At 35.5% G+C, this 24,264-nt stretch overlaps 1 protein-coding gene across 2 annotated transcripts in view; it reads right to left on the bottom strand.

Annotated features, from left to right (window-relative positions):
• Positions 1-24,264, bottom strand: part of LOC111149904 (fibroblast growth factor 12) — a 405,831-nt gene that overhangs the window by 20,049 nt on the left and 361,518 nt on the right. For both annotated transcript variants that reach the window (XM_022507202.1, XM_022507198.1), the window contains exon 4: positions 4,046-4,244. In XM_022507202.1, coding sequence (XP_022362910.1) covers positions 4,046-4,244 — 199 coding nt within the window. The remainder of the gene's footprint in view (positions 1-4,045; positions 4,245-24,264) is intronic.

Raw genomic sequence — 24,264 nt, 5'->3', positions numbered from 1 at the left:
CTATGGAAAGAACCTAGATGTCCATCAACAGACGAATGCATAAAGAAGATGTGGTATATATACACAATGGAAGACTATGCAGCCGTCAAAAGAAATGAAATCTTGCCATTTGCGACGACGTGGATGGAACTAGAGGGTATCATGCTTAGCGAAATAAGTCAATGGAAGAAAGACAACTATCATGTGATCTCCCTGATATGAGGGAGAGGAGATGCAACATGGGGGGTTAAGGGGGTAGGAGAAGAGTAAATGAAACAAGATGGGATTGGGAGGGAGACAAACCATAAGTGACTCTTAATCTCACAAAACAAACTGAGGGTTAATGGGGGGAGGGGGCTTGGGGGGGTGGGATTATGGACATTGGGGAGGGTATGTGCTATGGTGAGTGCTGTGAAGTGTGTAAACCTGGCGATTCACAGACCTGTACCCCTGGGGATAAAAATATGTTATATGTTTATAAAAAATAAAAAATAAATAAAATAGGAAAAAAAAAAAGATGTGGGAGAACTGAGGAATTTCATGGGTCTGTTATAATATAAGAACATGAAGGTCTCCATGTGTCTGCAAAGGCTTTTATTTCTAAGGAGCAAGGAAGCATACTGTAGATTTAAAAAGAAGAGAAGCATATAGAAGACATTTATTCAAAAGTATTTGCTAGGGTCTTATTATGCTATGTTGAGGTTACATTTCAGACTTCAGACTGTAAGCAATTTCACTTGTCTTCACAGAGGTTAAGCATGTGCTTGCTTGAGTCAGAATGCCTTGGCTTGGATTCTGCCTCTGCCACTTATAAGCTGCTTGATATGGTACAAATTACTAAATGTCTCTGAGCTTCATTTTCCACGTTTGTCAAATGGGGATAATATTAGAATCCACTTCATAGAAATGGAATGAAAAATAAAAGGGGATAACTGAGACATGTTTAGCACAATACCTGCACAGAGTATGCATTTATAGAACTGTTAGCTAATTTGTTCAAAAAAATGAACCTTGCTCTCTAAGACAAAAGGCAAAGACATTTCTAGGGAATTAAAGGGTTTTGTTCTGAAACAATTGCAGTCTTGTTTTTATTTTTGGAAGTGATTCTTATCATATTCCATATAGTCCAACACCTAAGCTTTCATTCCAACGATCTAAAGAGACAAAGGGCCTTGGATACAAATCCAAGTACTTGTGAATCTGATTTAGAATGGACTCTTCCCCCCCCCAAAACAAAAGGAAAACCATCCAAAAACATCAGTAAATAAAAAAAATAAAAACAAAATAATGAACCAAAAACTATCAATCAGAAAATTAGGAAATCAGGGCTATTCTAAAGTTAAGATGATGGCACGTTGAAGCAGAGGCTCTTACTCTTCCAGTCCCATTCTGCTATTCTATCAGAATAACTGAACATTTATTTGGCATGTAGCCATCCAGAAGACATAGTACATGCTTAGGCTTCCCTGCACCTAAGTGAGACCATCTAACTGGGTTGCAGTCAGTGAGATTTAAGCATCATATGGCAGCTAATGGGGACCTTCTTGAAGAGAACACTGGCACAGGGTTTTGCCTCTGCCTTTCTCATCCCTTCTTCTTCTCTCTGGCTGGCATGAGGACGTGGATGGCAGGTTTCTTGATCTGGTTGGTGACTAAGATGCTTTTAACATGGGTTTTGTATTGTACATAGCCAAATCTAATTCTAAAGTAAGCAATTAGGAATGTCTAGTGGTCTCTTCCTACATTTGTACTGAAATACAGCAATACATATAGAATTTAGACAGCTCTGGGACTAGGAATGTAGTCATTGAATCCATTACCCTTGGAAATGGGTACATGGTCACAGAGTCTCAAGAAGCCTGACTAGCCAAGGTGCAGACAGCAGTCATGATTAGGAGGGTAAGTTATAGGTGAGTTTTTTCTTTTCTTTGGGGGGAAGGGGTGTCAGTGTGAAAAGCATTTCCATAAAAAAAGCAAGTAACACACGTAGATTTTTCCTTTCCTTTACACTTTCCTGGGTTTTCCAAAAATTGTTAATGAGCATGTGCTACTTTTGTTTCAACAACAAAAACCTATTTAAATGCACAAATAAAAATGATGTAAGAGGGGGTTGGGTCGGGGAATGGGTGAAATAGATAAAGGGTATTAAGACTGCATTTATCCTGATGAGACTGAGAAATGTTTAGAATTACTTAATCATTATATTGTACAGTCAAAATGAATATAACATGTATGTTACATACATGTATAACAAATATGTTAATTATGTTCCAATTAAAAAATGATGCAAAAGTTTTAATAGTTTATTCACACTGCACCTGGAGTGTTTTGGGCTGCTTGATCTCTACCTCTCACCTCTGATGGTCTGAACCTGGCCTACTATTGAAATTACATTTAAATAGTCAGCTTTTCAATATCTTTTATTGGGGGGAGGTAATTGCTCTTTCCCTAAATCCCAATATCATTTCTGGCAACATGTAATACATCACTTTTTACATTTTACTGTTGCCACTAATACACATATCTCATATCTCCAAGAATATTATGAGGTTATCTGGAGCATATACAATTCTTCTTCGTCTTCATACTTACATATTCATTTGTTCATTCATGTGTTCACTCAACTGACAACAGATTATTAAATATTTCTCTATGATACATAAGATATTATACAAGCAACAAGGATATATGAGGGAAAAAATAAAACTTGTTCTGCACATTCAAAAAATGATCAAACTATGGATAAGAGAAGACAGTGTGGCAAGTAGGTAAATTTAATACAATGTGATCAGTTCTAGGGGAGAGGATTGTATACAATGATAAAGTGACAGAACATTTAATTCTACTTGAAGAGAATCAGGCCCCCACAGAAGGAGTGACTCTTGGATTCATTCTTTATGAAGACTCACAGGCATCTTCAGGCACGTGAGTGGATGGACATTGTGGGGAGAGGAGGGCTAAAGAATTACACGTCCCCCCAGATTGTGAAAATAGATTACAAGCAGCACAGTTCTGCTTTGTGTGGTTGAAAGCACAGGGTCTGAGGGGAGTTTTGAGAGGGAGTTTTGAGAAGGAGCTTCAAATGTCCCATTTCCCCCCACTGCTTCTACCACAGTGTTGACTGAATAAACCTTTGTTCACTATTACAGCCATAAGTATGGTCCAGCAGGCGCTATGACGCTACACTGGTTGACCTGACCATGCCTTATAGATATTTAGGGGACAGAAAGCCTGGCTATGTTACAGAACTGTAATATGCTGCCTCAATCTCCTCATTTCCACAGACAAGGAGGCTGAGCTAATGTTTTAAGTGATTATAATGTGACTTTCAGAAACAAAGGTTATCAGTAAATGTCTAGGTTATTGCTATTTTCTTAGCCGGTGTTAAAAAGCTTGACTGAATACAGCATGAGTGGCTACCCTAATGGTATATTCTCATCGTCCATAAGGAACAAGTCGCTCAAACTGGGTTTCCTTAGCATAAAATTATTTATTTCACTGATCAATTTGAAATAAGTGAACAGTGTATTACACGATCATGAGAGGGGAGGTTATAGGCTGGATTGAGAACAATAAAATTGAATACTGTAAATATTTATTGATCACAGTAAATAGTATACTATTTTCTTTCCTTAGAAAATACAAAGAAAAATTAATACCCCATATTATTAGATTTGCTCACAGAGATGTAGAAGCATATCTCTAAAGGCTTTTTGCAAACTGTAAAGCACTATAATAACATGATTGACTTTTCAAGAGTGTAGCTTGAGGAATTAAATGATTGCATTCAACAGAAAAGGAAATCACATTCCAAATGGCAACTAGCACTATTTTTCTACTTGCAGGAATTTTCTAGCTTCTATTTCAAGCACTGTTTTAATAAGTGCCAAGTATTTATAATAGATTTTTTTTTCCTTTTTTAAGGAAGAGGTACTACTGTGTTTTCTGAAACTTTGTTTTGATCTACAGCATTCTAAGTAAACTCCACTGTGCAAGGGACAAGGAGCAAAACTGTCATCAACACACAGAAATCAGGGTCTAAAAAGAAAAGAAGTTCATTTCATACCTTCAATAGGTTTTGGTACAAAATGTGATGAGGGCTTGGTTTTCTTCACTCTGTTTCCCTTCATAATTTGACCTTCTTTATTGAGTCCCAGAAACCATGCTCGGCCTGATTCTTGCTGACGGTACAGTGTGGAAGAATAAATCACATAGTAGTTTTCAAATACAGATTCCTTGAATTTGCATTCTGGAGTGAAAACATCCTGCAGAGGAAAAGAAGATACAAAAGAGAGAAAGGTTTTAAAAGTGAACTTGCAAATTTTTAATGCAATGAACTTGAAATATAGGTCCTACATTAAGAACAAACCAAAGGCAATTGCACATCATTTCTAGTGGCACTCAGTTACAAAGATTCATCGTACAAAATCAAGAAGCAAGATTTCCCTTCTAAACGACCTTTACTTCACAGAACACAGCCCCAGAATCGAATCACTCATTGGACTAACAGCATTCAAGGCTGTGCCCAGGTTTGGTCCCAGTAAAATATTTTGTAAATTTAAGAGATAGACTACTGCACATTTTAGAGGCCCTTACCATGTACAATGTATCCCTGGGAACCAAAATCAAATACAACCGCGCACACCGGCTCGCAGATGTTTCTGAAGGGACTACCTTATATGTACACAAATCTATTATGCAGTCAAAATTTGTTCCATAAAATCACAGGTGTATTACCCTTTTGCTTAATGTCAGTAACTTTTCATTTAATCTCTTTATAACATTTTTTAAACTTGATAATCAAAATTCAGGCAACATACCCAGGGATAACTGTAGAAAAAATATTACTACTATATTGTGTGATCTTCAGTAAAACATAGAATAAGAGTTTTAATTCAAGAAGGAAACTTAATTCCTTCCACCTCACCATTGGATAAGTAAGACAACTAAATGGTTATCTAATGAATTCAAAGTTACACACACACACACACACACACACACACACACACACACACACTGCTGCATCAATGCCAGAGCTCACATTTCATGCTTCACAGTCACTGCCTCTCAAGATCACCTTTCTGCCTAAGTCTTGTTTAGTGACTTACAATGAGATTTTATAATCAATACAATGAAATCAAATTCTAACATGTCAAATGGACAAAGTATATTTCACATAATGAAGAAATTCCTTCCCTTCTAAGATAGGCAGAAGAAAAACAAATGTGATAGCATCTTCTTCAACTACATGTAAATAAGAATCCTATAAGAGAAACACATTCACAATTGCCACTGCTGTCTTTGCCATGTACTTGAAAAATCTCTCCCTTGTAACCCTTTAAGTGTAAGGGCCCAGTGGTTTAATGCAGTTACACCTGCAGTTAAGTTACTGAAGAATATGCCGGACTAACACTGGGTTAAAACATGTCCTGCTAGGAGATACAGACTAGTCCCCTGGATTCATCTGCAGACAGCTACAGTGGTGCATCGATGGATGTTGGTGAAGGCCGTCAGTGATAAAAAAACACTGCTTAAGAGACTCCCTTTTTTTTTTTTTTAATTATTTAACAGACAGAGATCACAAGTAGGCAGAGAGGCAGGCAGAGAGAGGAGGAAGCAGGCTCTCTGCTGAGCAGAGAGCCCGATGTGGGGCTTGATCCCAGGACCCTGGGATCATGACCTGAGCCGAAGGCAGAGGCTTTAACCCACTGAGCCACCCAGGCACCCCAGGACTTTTATAATTTTTTATAACTTTTAGGACAAAGTTTAATCATTGCCATGTAGAGGAAACAAAGTGATTCAATTCAATTTATAGGATAATTTGAAGCTCTGGTTTTCTTCCAGGACTGGGTTAAAAGACAGAAAATGCTAAAATTTACTATAGATTTTACTAGCTATATATTTTTTACTATTTATTTACTAGTATATAACTAGTAAATATATATATTTAGTTATATATATAACTAGTAATATATATTTACTAGTATATAACTAGTAAATATATATATTTAGTTATATATATAACTAGTAATATATATATATTACTAGTTAGTAAATATTATATATGTATATATATATTAAAAACAGACTAATCAAAATAATTTCACAGCTTTTGTTTCTAGGTCTAGCTCAGTACTAGTCAGCCCCAGATACTAAGGGACTCTTGAAAGTTCCATGAATAAATGAAACATAAGAAAATAAATATATGGGGCATGGAATTGTGTACAGATCTCATGATATATTGACACAACTTATTTATTTAGAAATATACTTCACAGACATGAAAACTTAGAGATAGATTCAAATCTGCTTAGTGATGGCTCAGTTTGGTGATTTTATTTAACAGAGTAACTGAAGATAGCTCCTGGGGGAGCTCAGTCCCTAAAGTGCCAGACTCTTGATTTGGGCTCAGGTGATGATCTCAGGTGGTGAGACGGAGCCCCACATCCAGCTCCAGCTCGAAGCCTGCTTACGAATCTCTCTCCATCTCGTCCCTCCACATGCATGTGCATGCCTGCACCCTCTCTCGTTCTCTCTCTCTGAAACCAAACAAAACCAAAGTAATTAAAGCCCATGATACTGATATAACTGCTCTGAGAGTCATAGGAAGTTACAGGGAGATCCAGGCATTGGGCTAGACCATGAGCTCCTGGCTGTTGGTTCAATACTTTTTGCAATGGCACACATTGATATCTACTGCATAACCAAGCCTGCATTTCATGCCAAGCTGCCAGTTTGAGACTAGCTGTCATAAAACCCATATTCACCAAAGATAATTACTACACTGTCTTCTATAAATAAGAAAAATAACACTTTTGTTTAGTAAATAAGGTTTCTTGAGTTCATTATTTACTAAATAAAAGTGTTATTTCTGTTTTGATATAATAATGCATTTTTGTTTTGATAATAATGAACAAGTTTCACAACTCTTTAAAGTCTGCTCTTGAAACAGCAAAAATGCAGGATATAAGGCAGGGACATGAGCCAGGAATAGCATTAGGCAGGGATTGGGACTCGAACTTCTGAGCTGGCAAGGTGAACCCCAGACAGAGCACCCAGGTCCTAATCGGACATGAAAAGTCAAGTGAAGTATCCCATTTAACATCATTCCAAAGGGGTTATGCAGAGTCAGAATTCAGAAATGAGTCAACTAACACTTGGACAGGGCAAAACATTTCAAGTGGAAAAAATGTCAGAAGCTAAGTGCACAGACAACCTTCTAGAAATGGTGAGAAAAGCTTATGAACACTGAGCAACCTGGATAATCACTCTAAGTGGAACCTTTACACTACTTACATAGTTTCAATATAATATGAAGGTGGATATCAAAGAATTTACAATATAGTTGCTGTTGCTCTCTTTTTGTGTAATGAGAAATGAAATGTCCTAGACTTAGAATAAGAAAATCAGTTTTGCTTCTGGATCCATACCTACTAACCATGGGACCTTAACTGAGTGATTAAACTTTGAATTTCACATTTGCAACTATAAATTGAGTTATTTTAAGGAAAGTAAAATGAAGAACATGGAAGCATGCTGTAAACTTTCAGAATTTACAAAACTCCAACTCATTATTCTTCTTAAGTTTTCACTTATAGCAAGAAAAATGTAATCAATCATGTAACTAGAAATTAAATCTGTGTTTTTGTCATAGAAGTTTCTATCTGTTCCAGCATGCAGAACCCTATGCTATAAGTTTTATCCTACATAAATTGTTCCCACTGTAGCTAAAACAAATTACACAGACACACATACTTTAAAAAAAATATTAAAACTTTCAGCAAACATCTGGACAATCACATATATTCAGATACGGATCTGAGGTTAAAAAAAAAATTGTGTTTGGAATGACAATAAATCTAGTGTGTAATGGAGACAAGTAGGCTTGGAGCCAAAGGTGGTAAAATCCTAGACTACCTAAATCCAAGACTACCTAAATCCAGTGCATATAATGAAAGCTTAAGAGTAAATAACAAGTGGAATCAGGAGGATTTTTTTCTATTTTTGAAAGACTAACCAGTAGTCATATTGCATCTTATGAATTGTGTTTATATTATGCCAAGAAATCAGTTCATTGTAGGTACAGAGCAACACTTGTAGAAATATTTGTTGATGAAACAAACATCTCCAGATACACATCATGTACATAGGTTTGTAAAATGCTGCTTACTCTTCACACTTATTACTCCAGAAACTTTCCAAATCTTAAAAAAAAAAAGTTAAAAATAAATCTTTCCAAATGTTAAGTTTATGCAGCTTGAGTTGACGTGAATTTCAGTGAAATATGAACAAGACCTTTAATAGGGTTCCGAAATTACTTCTGAGAACTCACTTCCTTAGCAGCATTTTTAATGAAAAACAACACTTTTTTTTGGTCTAGCATTGTACAAGTCATTATGTGACCAGTTCTTTTTCACGTTCCAAATACCTTCTCAATCTGCCTTGCCCTAGGAAGATAACAACACCCACCCATTTCCATCCAGATGATAAGGAAAATTGGAATATCTCTTAAGCTCAGGGCAACCACTCAGGATCCCTTCCAGTCTCACCCCATTTCCTCTGATTCTTATCTACTCTCTGTATGGTTCCTCCCTCTGATCCCCAACCTCATAATTCCATACTCTACTTTGATCTCTCTCCGCTATGCAGTTTCTTCCTTACTCTTCTCTCTGCATTGATATCCTGCACAGGTTCTGGTTTCTTCCCTCCAGTCTTGTGTCTGCTATTATCCAGAACGAGACCCTTCCTCCCCAGCCAACTGTAACTATTTTAGCCTTGGCCCTTCCCACCTCCTGGCATTCTCCTATAAACAGAAATACCACGAGGAATAAGGAGACATTTAGGGTATTTGATGGTTAAAATGTTATAGTTTTTTCATGGTTGACTATCACTGCCAATAATGTGTTTATCACCTATGAGTTCTTTGACATGCCCACACTTCCCAACACCAAATTCTACTTTGCTTAGGTTGTTCTATTTCTCTATCCAAGAGGACATGACAAATGCTCTTCTCAGCCATTATAGGTAATTGTGAACTTCTCCTCATTTAACTTCTCATAGTATTGGTTTTCGTGTTTTATTTTATTTTGTTTTGTTGCAGTATTTAATTCACTCTGCTTCTTGTATCATGTTTTTTCTTGTTCCTCTCCTAGACATTCTGAGCTTTGCTCACAAAACCATGTTACTCCTCACAGTTTATTAGGAAGTCCAGCATATTCAGCGCTCAATTTATTCTTGTTGAATTAAATCAAAATATTCTAAGTCAAGGAAACAGCAAAGACTGTGTGAGAAGACAGAACTGAATGGCAGTATTGACTCTTTCTTAAGTTGTGTGGTCTTGGACATGCCATTTAATTTTGATAAATCTGTGTTCTTTCATCTATAAAGTGAGATAACAATTCTCACATTAAAAAATTGGTAAAGATACTTAAGGTCTGCCCTTCTAGTAAATTTCAAGTATATAACAAAATATTGATGACTTCAGTCACATTGTTGTGCTTTAGCTCTCCAAACCTCTTCATCTTACCTAACTAAAATTTTATATCCTTGACCAATATCCCATTTCTTCCTTCCAGTTCCTGGTAACCACGATTATACTCTCTGCTTCTAGAAGTTTAGCTACTCAAAATTCCACACTTAAGTAAGATTAAGCAGGGTTTGTCTTTTGTATTCGGTTTATTTCTCTTAGCTTAATGTCCACCAGCTTCATCTATGATATTGCAAATGGTAAGATTTTCTTCTTTTTAAGGCTGAATTAATATCTCACTGTATATTTATTAATACCATATTTTCTTCATCCATCAACCACCAACAGATACTGAGGTTGTTTCCTTATCTTCGTTATTGTGAATAATGCTAAAATGAAGATGAGACTGTAGCTATGTCTTCAAGATCCTGATTTCATTTCCTTGGGATTTATTCCCAAGTGGGACTGATTGTTAGACCATAAAGTAGTGCTGACACCCACACTGCCCCCGCCCCCACAAAAAAAAAAGAAAGAAAGAAAAAAAAAAGGCAGCTATGTGAAGTGTTGTATATGTTTATTAGTTTAATTGTGATAAGTATCTCACAATGTATACATATATCGTAACAATTCTTAATTAACAACAAGACTTCAAAAAAGCTGGAAATGATCCACCATGGATTGTATTCAAGCATAGCTGACCTGAAAAGATGGAAAATGCCAAGTGTTGACAGGGATGTGGAACAAGGGAACTCTTATACATAAATGATAGGAGAATAAATTGGTAAAAGCATTTTGGAAAACTCTTTGGCAGTGTTTGCTTGAAAAAAAAAAATCTACTCTTAGTCAAAATAACTTGGTGAAAAAGCTTCATGAAACCAAAGATTTTTATTCCTGTATATCTGTAATCTGTTCAAATTGGGAAGATCATTTTCTGTCTTAGGTTCCTTGTTCCCCTAAGTGTAAGAGATCACTTTAAGTGACCTTTTAAAGTGTAAAAGAGATCTTTTTTAAATTTTAAAAGTGTAAAAAAGATTGCTTTCTGTCTTAGGTTCCTTATTCCCCTAAGTGTAAAAGAGACTTTGTTAAACTAGGTAATCCCAATTCTGTTCCTGGATTTATATACAAATAAAACCTATTTCTCTCTCCCTCTCTCCCCCGCCTCTCTCCTCTCTCTCTCTCCTAAAAGACATATACAAGAATGGTCATAACAACACTATTTATAATGGCCCACAAGTGGAAACAACCCAAATGACCATCAATAGTAGAACAAATATGCAGTATACTCAGACAATCATAAAATACTATAGAACAGTGAGAATAAATACAATACAACTGTTAGCAGTAATATGGATGATTCTCACTGACATAATGTGGAACAAAAGAAGCAAGCAAACAAACAAAAATAACTACTATACACTGTATGATTCCATTTATATAAAGGTGAAAAACAGGTAAAACTAATCTATTGTGATAGAATTCAGGATAGTGTTCAGTGAGGGTAGTTGTTTGAACAAAGCAAGGGGAGGGACTCTGGGGTGCTGGTAATGATCTATTTCTTGATCTTGGGAGCTGGTTATATGTGTGTGTACACTTCATGAAAATTAATTGAGCTCTATTATGATTTGCACACTTTTTAATGTATGTTACTTGTTAATTAAAAAAAACCCACAGAAGGGTCAAAAAAAAGTGGCAAAGATTAAGTAAAATGACAGATATTATTTCCCTCAAACCTTTGTCCCTCTTTCAAAATCAAGTTTTTGTTGTTTTTTTTTTCCCACAGCATTACCTAGCATATTGTACATGGCAATTTTATAGCATTAACAATCACTCATTCATAAGTTGAGGACAAATTTTATTGAAGATGAAAACATTACACTTTTGAATCACATTAACTTATTCAAGAAAAAATGTTTTCCCTCCAACTCACTTATTCTAATTCTCATTTTTTATTATAGGCCATTATATAATCCACATACTTACAAGTTTTATTTAAATAGTACTTGTAAAACTGCCTAAGTTAAAACTTACCATTTGCAAGTTCCTATAATAATAATAATGATAATAATAATAAAACATAAAATGAACAGACTAGAAAAGAGAATTACCCACAACATATGAAGAGACGCACAATAAATATTTTCTTGTAAAATCATTTTCATTCTCTAAATTTCTGGTTTACTATGAACTAACAATTTTCCAAATTGTCAAACCAACCTTTGGCAAATCAGTTAACCTCTCTGAACCTCAACTTCCTCTACTGTAAACTGAAGATATGTTTACTACAGATTCATGAAACTATAATGATCAAATTATGCAACACATGTACAAGCTCTTTGATACTAATAAAGACCTATACAATTATTTTAAAGTACTTATTTCACATAAAAGACTTTGACTTCAGAATGATAAAATCTCTAGTCTTTGGAGTGACATTACTCACAAACACTTTTGTTCCTCCTAGCTTTACTTGCAAAATACTCAACTAGGAATACATGACTTGTATAATACTCTATACTTAACATAACTAAATGGTAGTCTAATTCTTTGCAGACCTCCATTCCCTCCTTAACGCTCTAGCTACTATACTCCATGGGATGAATGTTCAATGGACGAGTAAACACTCATTGCACTGCAGCCACTAGTCCCCTTGCTGTTTCTCAAAAACAAGCATAACTCATTTCAAGTCTCTCTCAATTGAGATCCTCAGTTCTTGAAAACGTCTTCATGCTAAAACGGTTTGCTCTCATTTCATTCAGGTCACTATTCAGATCTGACTATCTCAGAGAGCTTCCCTGACTGCCTTACGTAATTTAGCACCTCCTCCTCACTTTCTAATCCTTTACCTTGCTTTTTTCCCCACATAACTTAACACTAGTTGGCATGAAATTACATATGAATTAAGCTCTATGAAGGTGAGCAACATGATAGTTAATTTCCCTCATAAGCCATGTATTCCATAGTTGTTGGAATTAAAAAAAAATCTACTCTTAGTCAAAATAATTTGGTGAAAAAGCTTCATGAAACCAGGATTTTTATTCCTGTATATCTGTAATCTGTTCAAATTGGGAAGATCACTTTCTGTCTTAGGTTCCTTGTTCCCCTAAGTGTAAAAGAGACTTTGTTAAACTAGGTAATCCCAAATGTCCCTTTTGATATAAACTTTCCATAGCTTTATCATTCATATTCAATAGTTAAATAATTTCTTGAAATTAAGGAGTCCATATAAAATACTGTTATTAAAAAAAAAAAAAAAAACAGTGCTTACCTACCAAAACTTGTGGTAATATATTGTTATTAGGAAAACAAAATAAAAAATGTAATCAGAGGAAATACTCTTTGCTATTATATAAGTAGTTATGACTAATTACTCTTTGATATTTAGAAATTACTGACTTTTCAAACATATGCTAGATACAAAGGGACTTCTCATTTTTATTTTTTTCTTTCCAATTAAAAAACAAAATCTTTTTCATGTGCAAAATCATCTCCCCTGTTTCCTGTGCTACCTTTTTATTGGGTTGTATATAAAGAAAAAAGAAAGAAAAAACTTGATGATTCTTGCAACACAATTTATGTCCAACAACTCCAGAGATAGATAGTTCCTTTGGTTATAACCTCTGAATATTTGGATGAAAAGCTTTTGGTTTGCTAACTCTTTAATGGCTTTTAGATGTACAGAATTTGAAAATCCTTGGTATATTAGCAGTTGTTCTGTCAACTATGTTGTCAGACATAATGATATTAAGTCAAGCAAGAGAACTTTTGTTTTCCTTCCTGACAAGAGGCAAAAAATGCTAAAACACATTATCTCAAATGAAACACTTTAAAAAAAAAAAAACAAGTTGCTTTGACTAGAACAAATCTAATTTTATAACCTAAAAAAACTTCAGCAGATATAGAATCTTTATCTATATACTTTTGAGATAATTTTTACTGGAAAACTACTGAGCTAATTTCTCTATAAATAAAGCTTCTTTGTTAACACATTCCTTGCAATATCTTATAAGACAACAAGGTAAATTTAAACCATCATAAAATAATGAAAATTATGGTATATTGGAAACAATTTTGGAGGCTGACAGACATAAAGATTCAAATCCCCATTTTTTTTTAAAGATTTTATTTATTTATTTGACAGAGAGAGAGAGAGAGATCACAAGTAGGCAGAGAGCTAGGCAGAGAGAGAGAGGGGAAGCAGGCTCCCTGCTGGCAGAGAGCCCGATGTGGGGCTCAATCCCAGGACCCTGAGATCATGACCTGAGCCCAAGGCAGAGGTTTAACCCACTGAGCCACCCAGGCGCCCCCCCCCCCAATTATTTTTAACTTGGACAAGTTATTTAATTTCTCCGAAGCTCAGTTTTATTATCTGTAAGCTAATACTAATAATACCTTCACTATACGGTTGAATCATTAAGAGACAATAAAGGTGTGCCTAATGTTGTACTTGGCATATCACTCACTTTATTTACTTCTAGTTACACTTTTTAGGTTACATCTGATATCACAAATGAGAGGGGTTATTAGACTGAGCAGTAGATTGAGAAAAGTCACTCTACTTGTAGAATTAAAAAAATGTGTTTTCCCTGTAAGAGGCTAATCAAGGCAATGCTGCTTGAGGCTCAATTTGGCCATTATTTACAGAGTAACCAGATGAATCTATTTCTTTTTTTCTGATAGAAGACGTTTTTATCAATCTGAGATAAATTATATGATTTTCAGGTTTTTTAACACCTCCTAATGAGACATAATGCCACATAACCCTTTGACTTAGCCTCTAGCCCAAAGCTTACAAGTATAGAAGTGAGGTAGGAATGGGAAACTGGAGAAGACCAGTGGGTAAGAAGATATATCATATTATAGTTCACTGTTATCAAAATTATTTCCAGAATTCTGACTATTCTAGAGACAGGGAGCAGATATTGAGGGAACAGTGTGATTCTCTATCAAAAACGCAATTGTTTCTTGTGAAGTACATGTGCACGGTATGTAACTATGAGTTTGCACATCAAGGCAAGTACACTGACTACCTTCAGCACATTCATGAAAGATGAAGAGTGCCTCCAGTGCCTCAGCCTCTCTTTTCCTTTCTGCGGGTAAAGATGGAAGTAGGGATATTTTCAAATTACCATATTTCAATGTAACCATTGTTATACCTTTTGGGAAGTCATTTTGAATACTCTAAAGGGTCCTAGAAATTACCAAGTAAGGTTGGCAATATATATTTTCATGAAATTTTCCAATTTTTATTTATTTTTTAAAGATTTTAAAAATATTTATGGAGAGAAGATTGGAGAGTGGCAGAGGGAGAGGGAGAAGCAGGCTCCCTGCTGAGCAGAGAGCTGGATCCCAGAACCCTGGGATCATGACCTGAGCCAAAGGCAGATGTTTAACCAACTGAGCCAGCCAGGCCCCCAATTTTTTAATTTTTAAACTCCATGTGTGAACTTTCATAAAGTCAGAATAACCAGTCAAACTGAACTTCCTGATGTAATAATTATAAACACTGGACAAAATATGAGGCCACAGTTTCCAGGCATGTGTCAACTGAAATTGCTGGGCTTTGATCTTTGAGAGAAAGAAAATATATGAGGTAATTACTATACTGATCCTGGCTTTCTGCAAGAGGTACTTCCCAACCCTGGAATGGAGAGGTAAAGCTGAAGTGTAGCACTGGTTATTTTGAACTGTGGAGGCAGAAATTGGAGTTTAGGACTGCTAAAGGAAATTCAATTTGTAGATCAAGGTGCCAGAGAAAAGAAACCTGACGGAATGAAGGTCCGGAGATTATATGGGAATTTCCTGAGGATCTTGGGCTTATGGATGGACTAACAGGCTGAGGATAAGACTCCCTAAGGTCCAGCTTAGAGCAGCTACTACAGAACTGAGAGCTCAACAGAGATACAAGAGGTTGTGCGGGGCTGGTATGTGCTGAACTTCTAGACAAGCCAGAAACAATAGACCTTGATAATTCACGTTCACTGGAGACCTCAGAATGGCCACGGTTTAGAGCTAATGATCACACTCTAAATAAGGTCCCCTCACCCCCTGGATTAAAGACAGAAGCAAAGTAATCAAGACTTCACACACACACGCACAAACATACCCTAAAAAAGTCAAGAAGATCTACTAGTTATTTATCTAAACACCAGGAAATAAACAAATAATCTCTATCAAAAGATAATGCAACGCACTCTACAATATATCATACAAATGTCTAACATACAATCCACAATTTTAAAACATGGTTATAAGCTAGCAATAATACAACTCATATTCAGCCAATTAAGCACTCAATAAAATCAAACAAACACAAAACAGAAGGTGACCCAGATGTTCAAATTAATAGACAAGGACTTTAAAATAGCTCCTATAAATGTTATAGGACTTAAAGAAAAAGAACACAATGAATAAACAAATAAGAAGTATCAGCAGAAAAAAAAAAAAGTGAAAATGATGGGAAAAAAGAACCAAAGGAAATTTTAGAACTAAAAAAAGTCAAGATTTGAAGGGGAAAAATGATTGGATGTACTTATTTTTTTGTATTGTATTATGTTAACCACCTTACAGTACATCCCTAGTTTTTGATGCAATGTTCGAAGATTCGTTGTTTATATACAACACCCAGTGCTCCATGCAATACGTGCCCTCCTTTACAAACTGGAAACTGGCCAATGAAAGCATCAGTGAACCTCAAGACAAATTAACTGAAATTATCCAAGCTAAAATACACTGATAAATAAAGATTTAACCACACACACACACACACAAACACACGCACACAGAGTCAGGAACCTGTCGACAATATCAAGCAGTCTAACCTATGTGGAAGAAAAAGAAGTAAAACAAAGCAGAAACAATGAATAATGTTAAAATTTGTCAAATACAGTAAATGTAAAAACCCTATAGATGTAGATCTAAGAAGCTAAGGAAATCCCAAGCAGGATAAATACACCCAAACTATAGTCAAGTACTTTATAATAAACTTCTGAAAAGTAAAGATAAAGAAAAAAATGTTAATGAAGTACAGAAGGGAAAAGGACACATCATGCACCAGTAAGCAATGGAAAGGACAAGACAATGGAATGAAGTCATTAAAATGCTAAAAATAAATAAATAAAAAATTGAACCAACCCATAATTCCATATCCAGTGCATTTCAGAATTGGTAAGGTAAAGTAAAAATATGTCCAGATAAACAAAATAAGTGAATTCACTTCTAGCAAACTTGTATCATAATAAATGAGAAAGATGTTATTCAGGCTGAAGGGAAGTTATGCCAGACGGTAACTAGGTTATATAGGTAGGGATAAATAGCACTGGAAATTATAAATATGTTGACAAATATAAAAGAACATACTTTTTCTTCTTTTGATTAAAAAAAACATTGCACTGGGGTGCCTGGGTGGCTCAGTGGGTTAAAGCCTCTGCCTTCGGCTCAGGTCATGATCCCAGGGTCCTGGGATTGAGCCCCGCATCAGACTCTCTGCTCAGTGGGGAGCCTGCCTCGCCCTCTCTCTCTGCCTGCCTCTCTGCCTACTTGTGATCTCTGTCAAATAAATAAATAAAATCTTTAAAAAAAACACATTGCACTGAAAGGGTTCTAATGTAAATGTTCTAATGTAAATGTAAATGTATAGATATATCTATATATTCACGTTGTAGAAAGGACAAAGGTTTAATTGAAATATATTGTTTTATAGCTCTTATATATTATGCTGTGTCTTAATATTAATTCTAAGTAGCCTGTCATAAAGTAAAATCCCCTGTTGTACTCTCCAGAGCAAAAACCGTAAATACGATACAAAAAAAAAGGTAAAAGAAGCCAATACAGGGATTTAAATGGAACATAAAACACATTACTTAAAAAGAAATATGAAGGAAAAATGAAAATGAAAAAATAAAAATCAGATGAGATAAATAGAAAACCAATAGCAAATGGTAGATTTAAACCCTCCCATATCAATTATCACTTCCAATGTAAACAAAATAAACAGTACAATTAAAAGGCAGAGCCTGTAAGACTAAACAAAAATGCAAAATGTAACAATATTCTGTCTGTAATTGATATCCTTACATCTCACAGAGGTTGAAAGTACAAGTACGGAGAAGATATACACAAGTCAACAGTAGACATGAGAAAGTAGATATGCACCAAAGACTAATTATGTACCATACAGTGGCTAACTGAACATAATAAAAAAAAAAAAAGAAAGTAGATATGGCTATATTAAAGTCAGATGAAGTATACTTCAAGACAAGGAATATTGTCAGAGATAAAAGGGAACATTTCATAGGAATCAGGGGTTAGTACATCAGGACTTAGATATAATAATCTTACTTACATATGTGCCTAGTAATAGTATTTCAAAATATATGAAGCAAAGTGACAGAACTGAAGGAAGCCAACAAATAGATCTACAATTGTAACTAGAAATGTTAATAATCTTCTCTCAATGATTATTAGAACATGTGGCAAACTCAATGAAGCACTATCAAAAACCTGACCTAATTAATATTATAGAGCACTATACTGAACAAAAGCAAAACAAATATTTATATGCTAGCCCATATAAAAAGTCAAAAGATGGAGATCTCATAGAGTATGTTCACTGACAACAAAATTAAATTAGAAATTAATAAAACTTAAATATCTTAAAGAGCCTTGAATATTTGGAATTAAACAACAGATTTATACAGAATCCGTGGGGCAAGGAAGAAATCAAAGAGCATATTAAAAATAGTTCTAGCTGAATAATAATGAAACACAAAATATCAAAATTTGTGGGGTACAGCCAAAGGACTACTATTAGGGAATGCAGATAAATTCTCATATTCTAATGCAAAAACCCATTGACCCACTTTTGGGAATTTGACCTGCAGCTATAAAGGCATGTGTGCAAAACGGACTATGTTCAAGATTATATTCATGGTAATGATGCTTGTAATATCAAAATACTGGAAACAACCTAAATGTCCTTCAATAGGGGATTAGATAAATACTGGCATGTCCACGCAGTGGAATATTATATAGCACCTAAGCACAACAAAGCAGCGCATTATGTATTGCTAATGAAAGACGTCTAAGATGCATTGTTCCATCAAAGCAGCAACCTGTAAGAGTGTGTATATTCGTACATACCACCATTTAGAGTAAATATACACAATCCATAATGCATGTGTGCATTTGTACATGCTACCATTTCTGTCAAATATGCACATAAATGCACATATGCAGAAGTAGGTATTTGCTTATATTGTGTTTAGAAAGTCTCTTGAGGGATTACACAAGAAGCTGGTGTCGGTGTTTGTCTCCTGGGAAGGGATTTGGGTAGTGGGAGAACAGAGCTGTAAGAAATAGACTTAACTCTGCTCTGTGCGTGGATGATGGCTTCAAACAATAAATTAAATTAAGTGGGAAAAACCGTTGGCCAACTAAAATTAACCTACTAACTAAATAAGGCTTTCAGTCCTCTAATATACAGTACAGCCGCTTTTAAAATGTTTCAAGTACAGTGAAGCAGGCAGGATTCCTGCGATGTTGCTGTAAGGTACGGCACACACCACAAAACTTTTTATTAGTGTAGAAGGAATGTCAGATTTTTAAAAAAGAAAAAAAAAAAAAAGCAAAGAGAATGAATCCTGATACCATGCAGGTACCCAGCAGGTGTGAGTAGATGGAGACCTGATATTCTATCCCTATTTTAAAATCTGTTTCAAATGTGATAAATCTATTTTGAAATCTATTTCAAATATGATAAAACTTAGCCTCTGAAATAGAAATGTACTTACCCAGGCTCACACAACAAACAAAAGCCTCATGACTACAAGGATATACTCTAGGGTCACCTGAACCCATTTCAAGGAATGGTATACGTCCTGTGAAAAGTTACTGAAGGAAGATCAGTGAAGCCCCCATTAAGTAAACCACCCCAACCGACCAGCTAAGAAGAGAAAAATAAACATGGTCCCTTACCCCATCTTTCATGTGATATTGATTAGAGTGCCAGAATAACCTTAAGCCTTAGGATAGGAACAGACATTAAAAAAAAAATCATCTTTTTTGGACTTCTTCACTTGTTTCACTTTCCAGCCTTTCCATGATTTGGATCAATCTCAACATTCAGGGACCCCAAATTTCTCCCGCAATACTCTCTAAATTTCAACCAAAGCTCGCATGAACACAGTGGACTTTCCAGACAATGGCAGAAATTCCCCTGTGAAGACGCAGTGAAGTCCTTTTACTGGGGTAATGTGTCACTCCAGGCATGCTATATAAATATTCCCACTGTCATTGGGAGAAACCACCCCAGAATTTGCTTGTATTGCTTACTCACTGGGTTTAAATTACACTTTCATTTTACATCTTCCTGGCAGTGGTTACAAGGCTCAGTGGCTGAAACACTTCTCAGTGAGGAGCTACTGTGATGGTCAATGAATGAGAAATACGGGCTGTGATCCACTGCGGCTATGGAACACCTGTGAGGCAGGATTGCTGTGATGTTGCTGTAAGGTACTGCACACACCATAAAACCTTTTATTAGTCTAGAAGGAATGTCAGATTGAAAAAAAATAATAAGCAAAAAGAATGAATCCTGGTATCATGCAGGTACCCAGCAGGTGTGAGTAGACGGAGACCTGACATTCTATCCCTGGCAGGGCTAGAAAACTACATCTCACAGGTGTGCTCTGCTCAGCCTCAGTCAAGCCCACACGTACAGTCTCACCAGTCACTTTTACTTTGACAGCCTGAAAAGTAATCTGCTAGACAAATAGTTCCGATAGAATTGAAAAGCTAGAGTGGTAGTTTTTTGTTTGTTTGTTTGTTTTTTATATAAACATCTTTGCTGCAATGCACCTTGCTGTGATGCCGTGCCTTCAGAGGGATAATTCAAAGTAACCACATTCACCCCTAAAGAGCAGTCAGGAATGAGGGGCGTGGTTCATTTAATGCTTTTCTCTAAAGTCCAAGGTTACCGAGTATACTTTACCTCTGTCATGTTCTGCGGTACTGTAATTGGGACAGAGAGATGATAAGCACACTTGCTTGACTTCACAGAAGATACTAAAAACAAAGGAAGTTCCCAAGTTCTGTCCTTACAATGAACACAGAATCCTTGAAATTTAAAGCTGCAAATATCTAGTCTGACTGCCCATTTTACAGATGAAGAAACCAAGGTCTCCAGAGGGCAGAAATGAAGGAATTCAGATCATGCTGACAGAAACTAACAAAATCAGGCTTAGCATCAGTATCCAGTCCAGTCCAGGGACCTTCTCTCTTTATGCCACCGAGCTCTGGTTAGGATTTACGCCCTTTCACAGATCAAGACAACCAGGTAAAGAGGCTTTGTACTTACAATTGTGCATGTTTTCCATCACTCAAATGATTTCTACCAACATGGTTTAATTGTTCTAACAGTGTCACTCTGTTTTCTGTTACAGTGAACACACTTTGTTTATAGCCAGTTTGGTTGTAGGTCCTTTTGCTCTTATTACGTAAAATAGGCATTGGTAACATAACAAGAGGCAAAAGGCAAAAATGGATGACCACTTTTATATAAACAGGATAACAAGAGAGTAAGTTCGACTAATAGTTTTCCCTAAAGATGGAAAACAGGGCAGAGACTGTGTTCTTCAAAGGAGAACTGGTATCTGGACAAAGAGAACCAGGGGCAGGTCTATGCCACGCTGAAGCTTTAAGACCATCCTACTTAACCTAATGGTCCTCTCAGTGCACATTTTTAATTTGATTCATTTGTAATTCAGGACTCAAAGCTTAATCCTAGAGTCATTTTCTTTTGCAAACTAAAATGTGACAAATCACTCACGCGAAGCCTCGTCAGACCCAACAAACACGGTAGACCAAAGAAATGGTTCTGCAAGTAGGAACGCTTACCTGCCTGTCTTCCTGTTTGTATAGTGTTTGATCATAAATCCGTACAAAGAAATGATTCAAACACATGTGGATAATTCGTGCTCTTTATCTCCATCATTAGGCTGCTACGTCACCTCATACAAACGCATCCATCTTAACGGGTTATGTATTATGAACCTTTACGTCTCCCACCGATTCCATCACAATTTACACACAGATTTCATTTGTTGCTTCTGCTGTGCTTTGGCATGTGGCAAGTCCTCTCACATTTGTTTGTAAATCCAAATCCCAATTATTATAAGTCCAAGGTAGCCTCAATTATTTTTAAAGACCTACTTCAAATTTAGCTCCCTTCATAAAATCTTCTCACTGTCATCTGAAAATCATCTTTCTCTTCTGATCACACCAAAGCAATTTATCCATGGCTGTCTTAACATAGGCTCACTTTCATTTCATATTATGTACATTTGCAAATATCGCCTTACTATGTACAACTTACTGGAGATGAGTATTTCTCCCTTACTTTTCAAATCTGACACAGTGCCCAGCACCTGGTAGCTTTTCCATAAAGGTTTGTGAATGAGAAAGGAATAGATGAATATAGCCTATTTAAAATGTCTGGAATAGTTTGGTGAAATAGCCTTTGTAATGGTTCATCAAGCCTAGCGTTGATAAATGAATTAAACCTCCTTTGAACGAACATGAAAACAAAATTCATAATCCAACTATACATTTACTTATTTCTTTGTTTTACAAAGAAATTTAAAGGTCACAGTTAACAATCAACAAAATTGCCTTTATTCTTTCAGAAATTATCTGAAACATTTTTTTAAAAAATAAACAGGATCATACGTTCTCAAGGAGCGCACAATATGACAGAATAAACACAGAAATAACTCAGCATCCTTTTCACACTCTATGTTAGCTTAGATAAAGATAAAAATTTTGTGCAGGTTGTCTATAAGAGATATTATTTTCTTGAATTGAGAACCAATTATGTAGAAATTCAAATATATTTGAAGTTGATAAAATCAATTAACATGGGTATTAAAAAAAGCAAACAAATGATATTCTGGGTCTTGAAGAATATAAATAAAATGCTAATGATTCTTTTTTTATGTTAATACTTTAAAAATTACATATGAATCATTTAAGAATAAACCCATTCTTTTGATATACTCCAAAATGTCACAGTTCTTGTTCAGTTTGTGTCTACATACCCACACTGCCCTGCATAAAGTCTTACATAAAATGCTGTTTAATACTAACTTAAGCGTACATGATTTTTTCATATATATGTGTGTGTCTGTGTGTGTGTGTGTGTATATGTGTGTGTATATATCTCACCATATATGTATGGTGGGATATATATATGACATATATATATGGTTCTGCACATATAAAGCTGACTAGCAAGAAGACTATACTTCCGTTTTAAAAAAAAATTAATTCTATTAAAGCCATTTTTAGGAAACACCAAAAAAATTAATTCTATTAAAACCATTTTTAGGAAACACCAAGTAAAGAACTATATTTTCAGGGATGCCTGGGTGGCTCAGTCGGTTAAGTGTCTGCCTTCAGCTCAGGTCATGATCCCAGGGTCATGGGATCAAGTCCCACATTGGTCTCCCTGCTCAGCAGGGAGCCTGCTTCTCTCTATGTCTGCCTCTCCCCCTGCTTATTCTCGCTCTCTCTCTCTCTCTGACAAATAAGTAAATAAAATTTTAAAAAAAGAATTATATTTTCAGATCATTGACTGTAAAAACCATCAACTCAATTTCTCTTAAATTATACTTTATGAAATTCTACTTAATCTGAAAGAGAAATAATTTGGACTCTTTACCTATTTTGATTTCCATGTTCCTATGTAAAAAAAAATTAAAATTAAAAAATTGAATTAAACAATTTTTTAAAAATTGAAAAGAGCCACTGTCTAGAATGAGTCCTATGTCTTTTTCCTGATGTTAATCTCAAATTCTTTTTACAACTTTATTCTTAAAGTTTGGGATTCAACGGCTGATAAGCAGTTAGTATTTGACTTTGGTTTCCCCGGAAGTGCACCCAACATGTTCAAACACTCTTTGCTCTTTTCTGATATTTTTGCAGTTTGGCATGTTAAATATCTTTTCTCCTTAGTAGAAGTCTGGATTATTAGAAATGAAGCCAAAAGGAAACTTGGAACTTTTCTAAACCATTTTATAAAAGGGAAAGACCCAGCACTGGAAGCCAACCTCAACACTGAAGCTGTTCTCCTAACTTGAAGCCAAGTGGCAAAGTGTCCCAGTGTATCACCAACTTAGCTTGTATTCAGTCTGAATAGAATCTGATCATTTTCCCTAATGGAATCAGCATGCAAATTTCTAGCATTCAACTGCTGAAAAGCTGTATTTAAAACTACTGTGTGGGAGAGCAGAATATGTGAAGGAGATATTATGCTAGACTTGACAAGTTTTAGTTTCTGACACATGCAGCCTTTATTTGAGCAAAGACAAAAATTAAGGTACTATGTATTTTTAACAATTTCTCATAAACAGGTCAATAAAACTGCCTTCATATATTTGCCTATATTCTCATGGTCAATGCATATTTTACATGTGTATCAGTTATAGCTGGGTCAGCCAAGGTAAGTAGAGGAAAAGAAGGTTAATGTGAGGTTGACAAAAAAGCATATTTGATGTTTAATTTTTGAGTAGCCACTGAAATAATGATATAATTCATGCATATTTTCAGCTAATATCTAAATTCTGTCTGTGTTCTGATAATCAGTTAATGATAAAGAGATTAATCGTCCATTCAGTCACACTTTACAATACTGTAAGGCATAAGACTGAACAGTAAAATCTCCTTTTTTAAAAATTTGTTAAAATTGTTATGTTAGTCACCATACAGTACATCAATAGTTTTTGATGTAGTGTTCCAAGATTCATTGTTTGTGTATAACATCCAGT

This window comes from Enhydra lutris, unplaced genomic scaffold (genome assembly GCF_002288905.1).
Source record: "Enhydra lutris kenyoni isolate GAN:26980312 unplaced genomic scaffold, ASM228890v2 scaffoldscaffold2, whole genome shotgun sequence".
Lineage (NCBI taxonomy): Eukaryota > Metazoa > Chordata > Mammalia > Carnivora > Mustelidae > Enhydra > Enhydra lutris.
The sequence above is the reverse complement of the archived record's forward strand: the minus strand, read 5'-3'. Positions and strand labels throughout refer to the sequence as shown.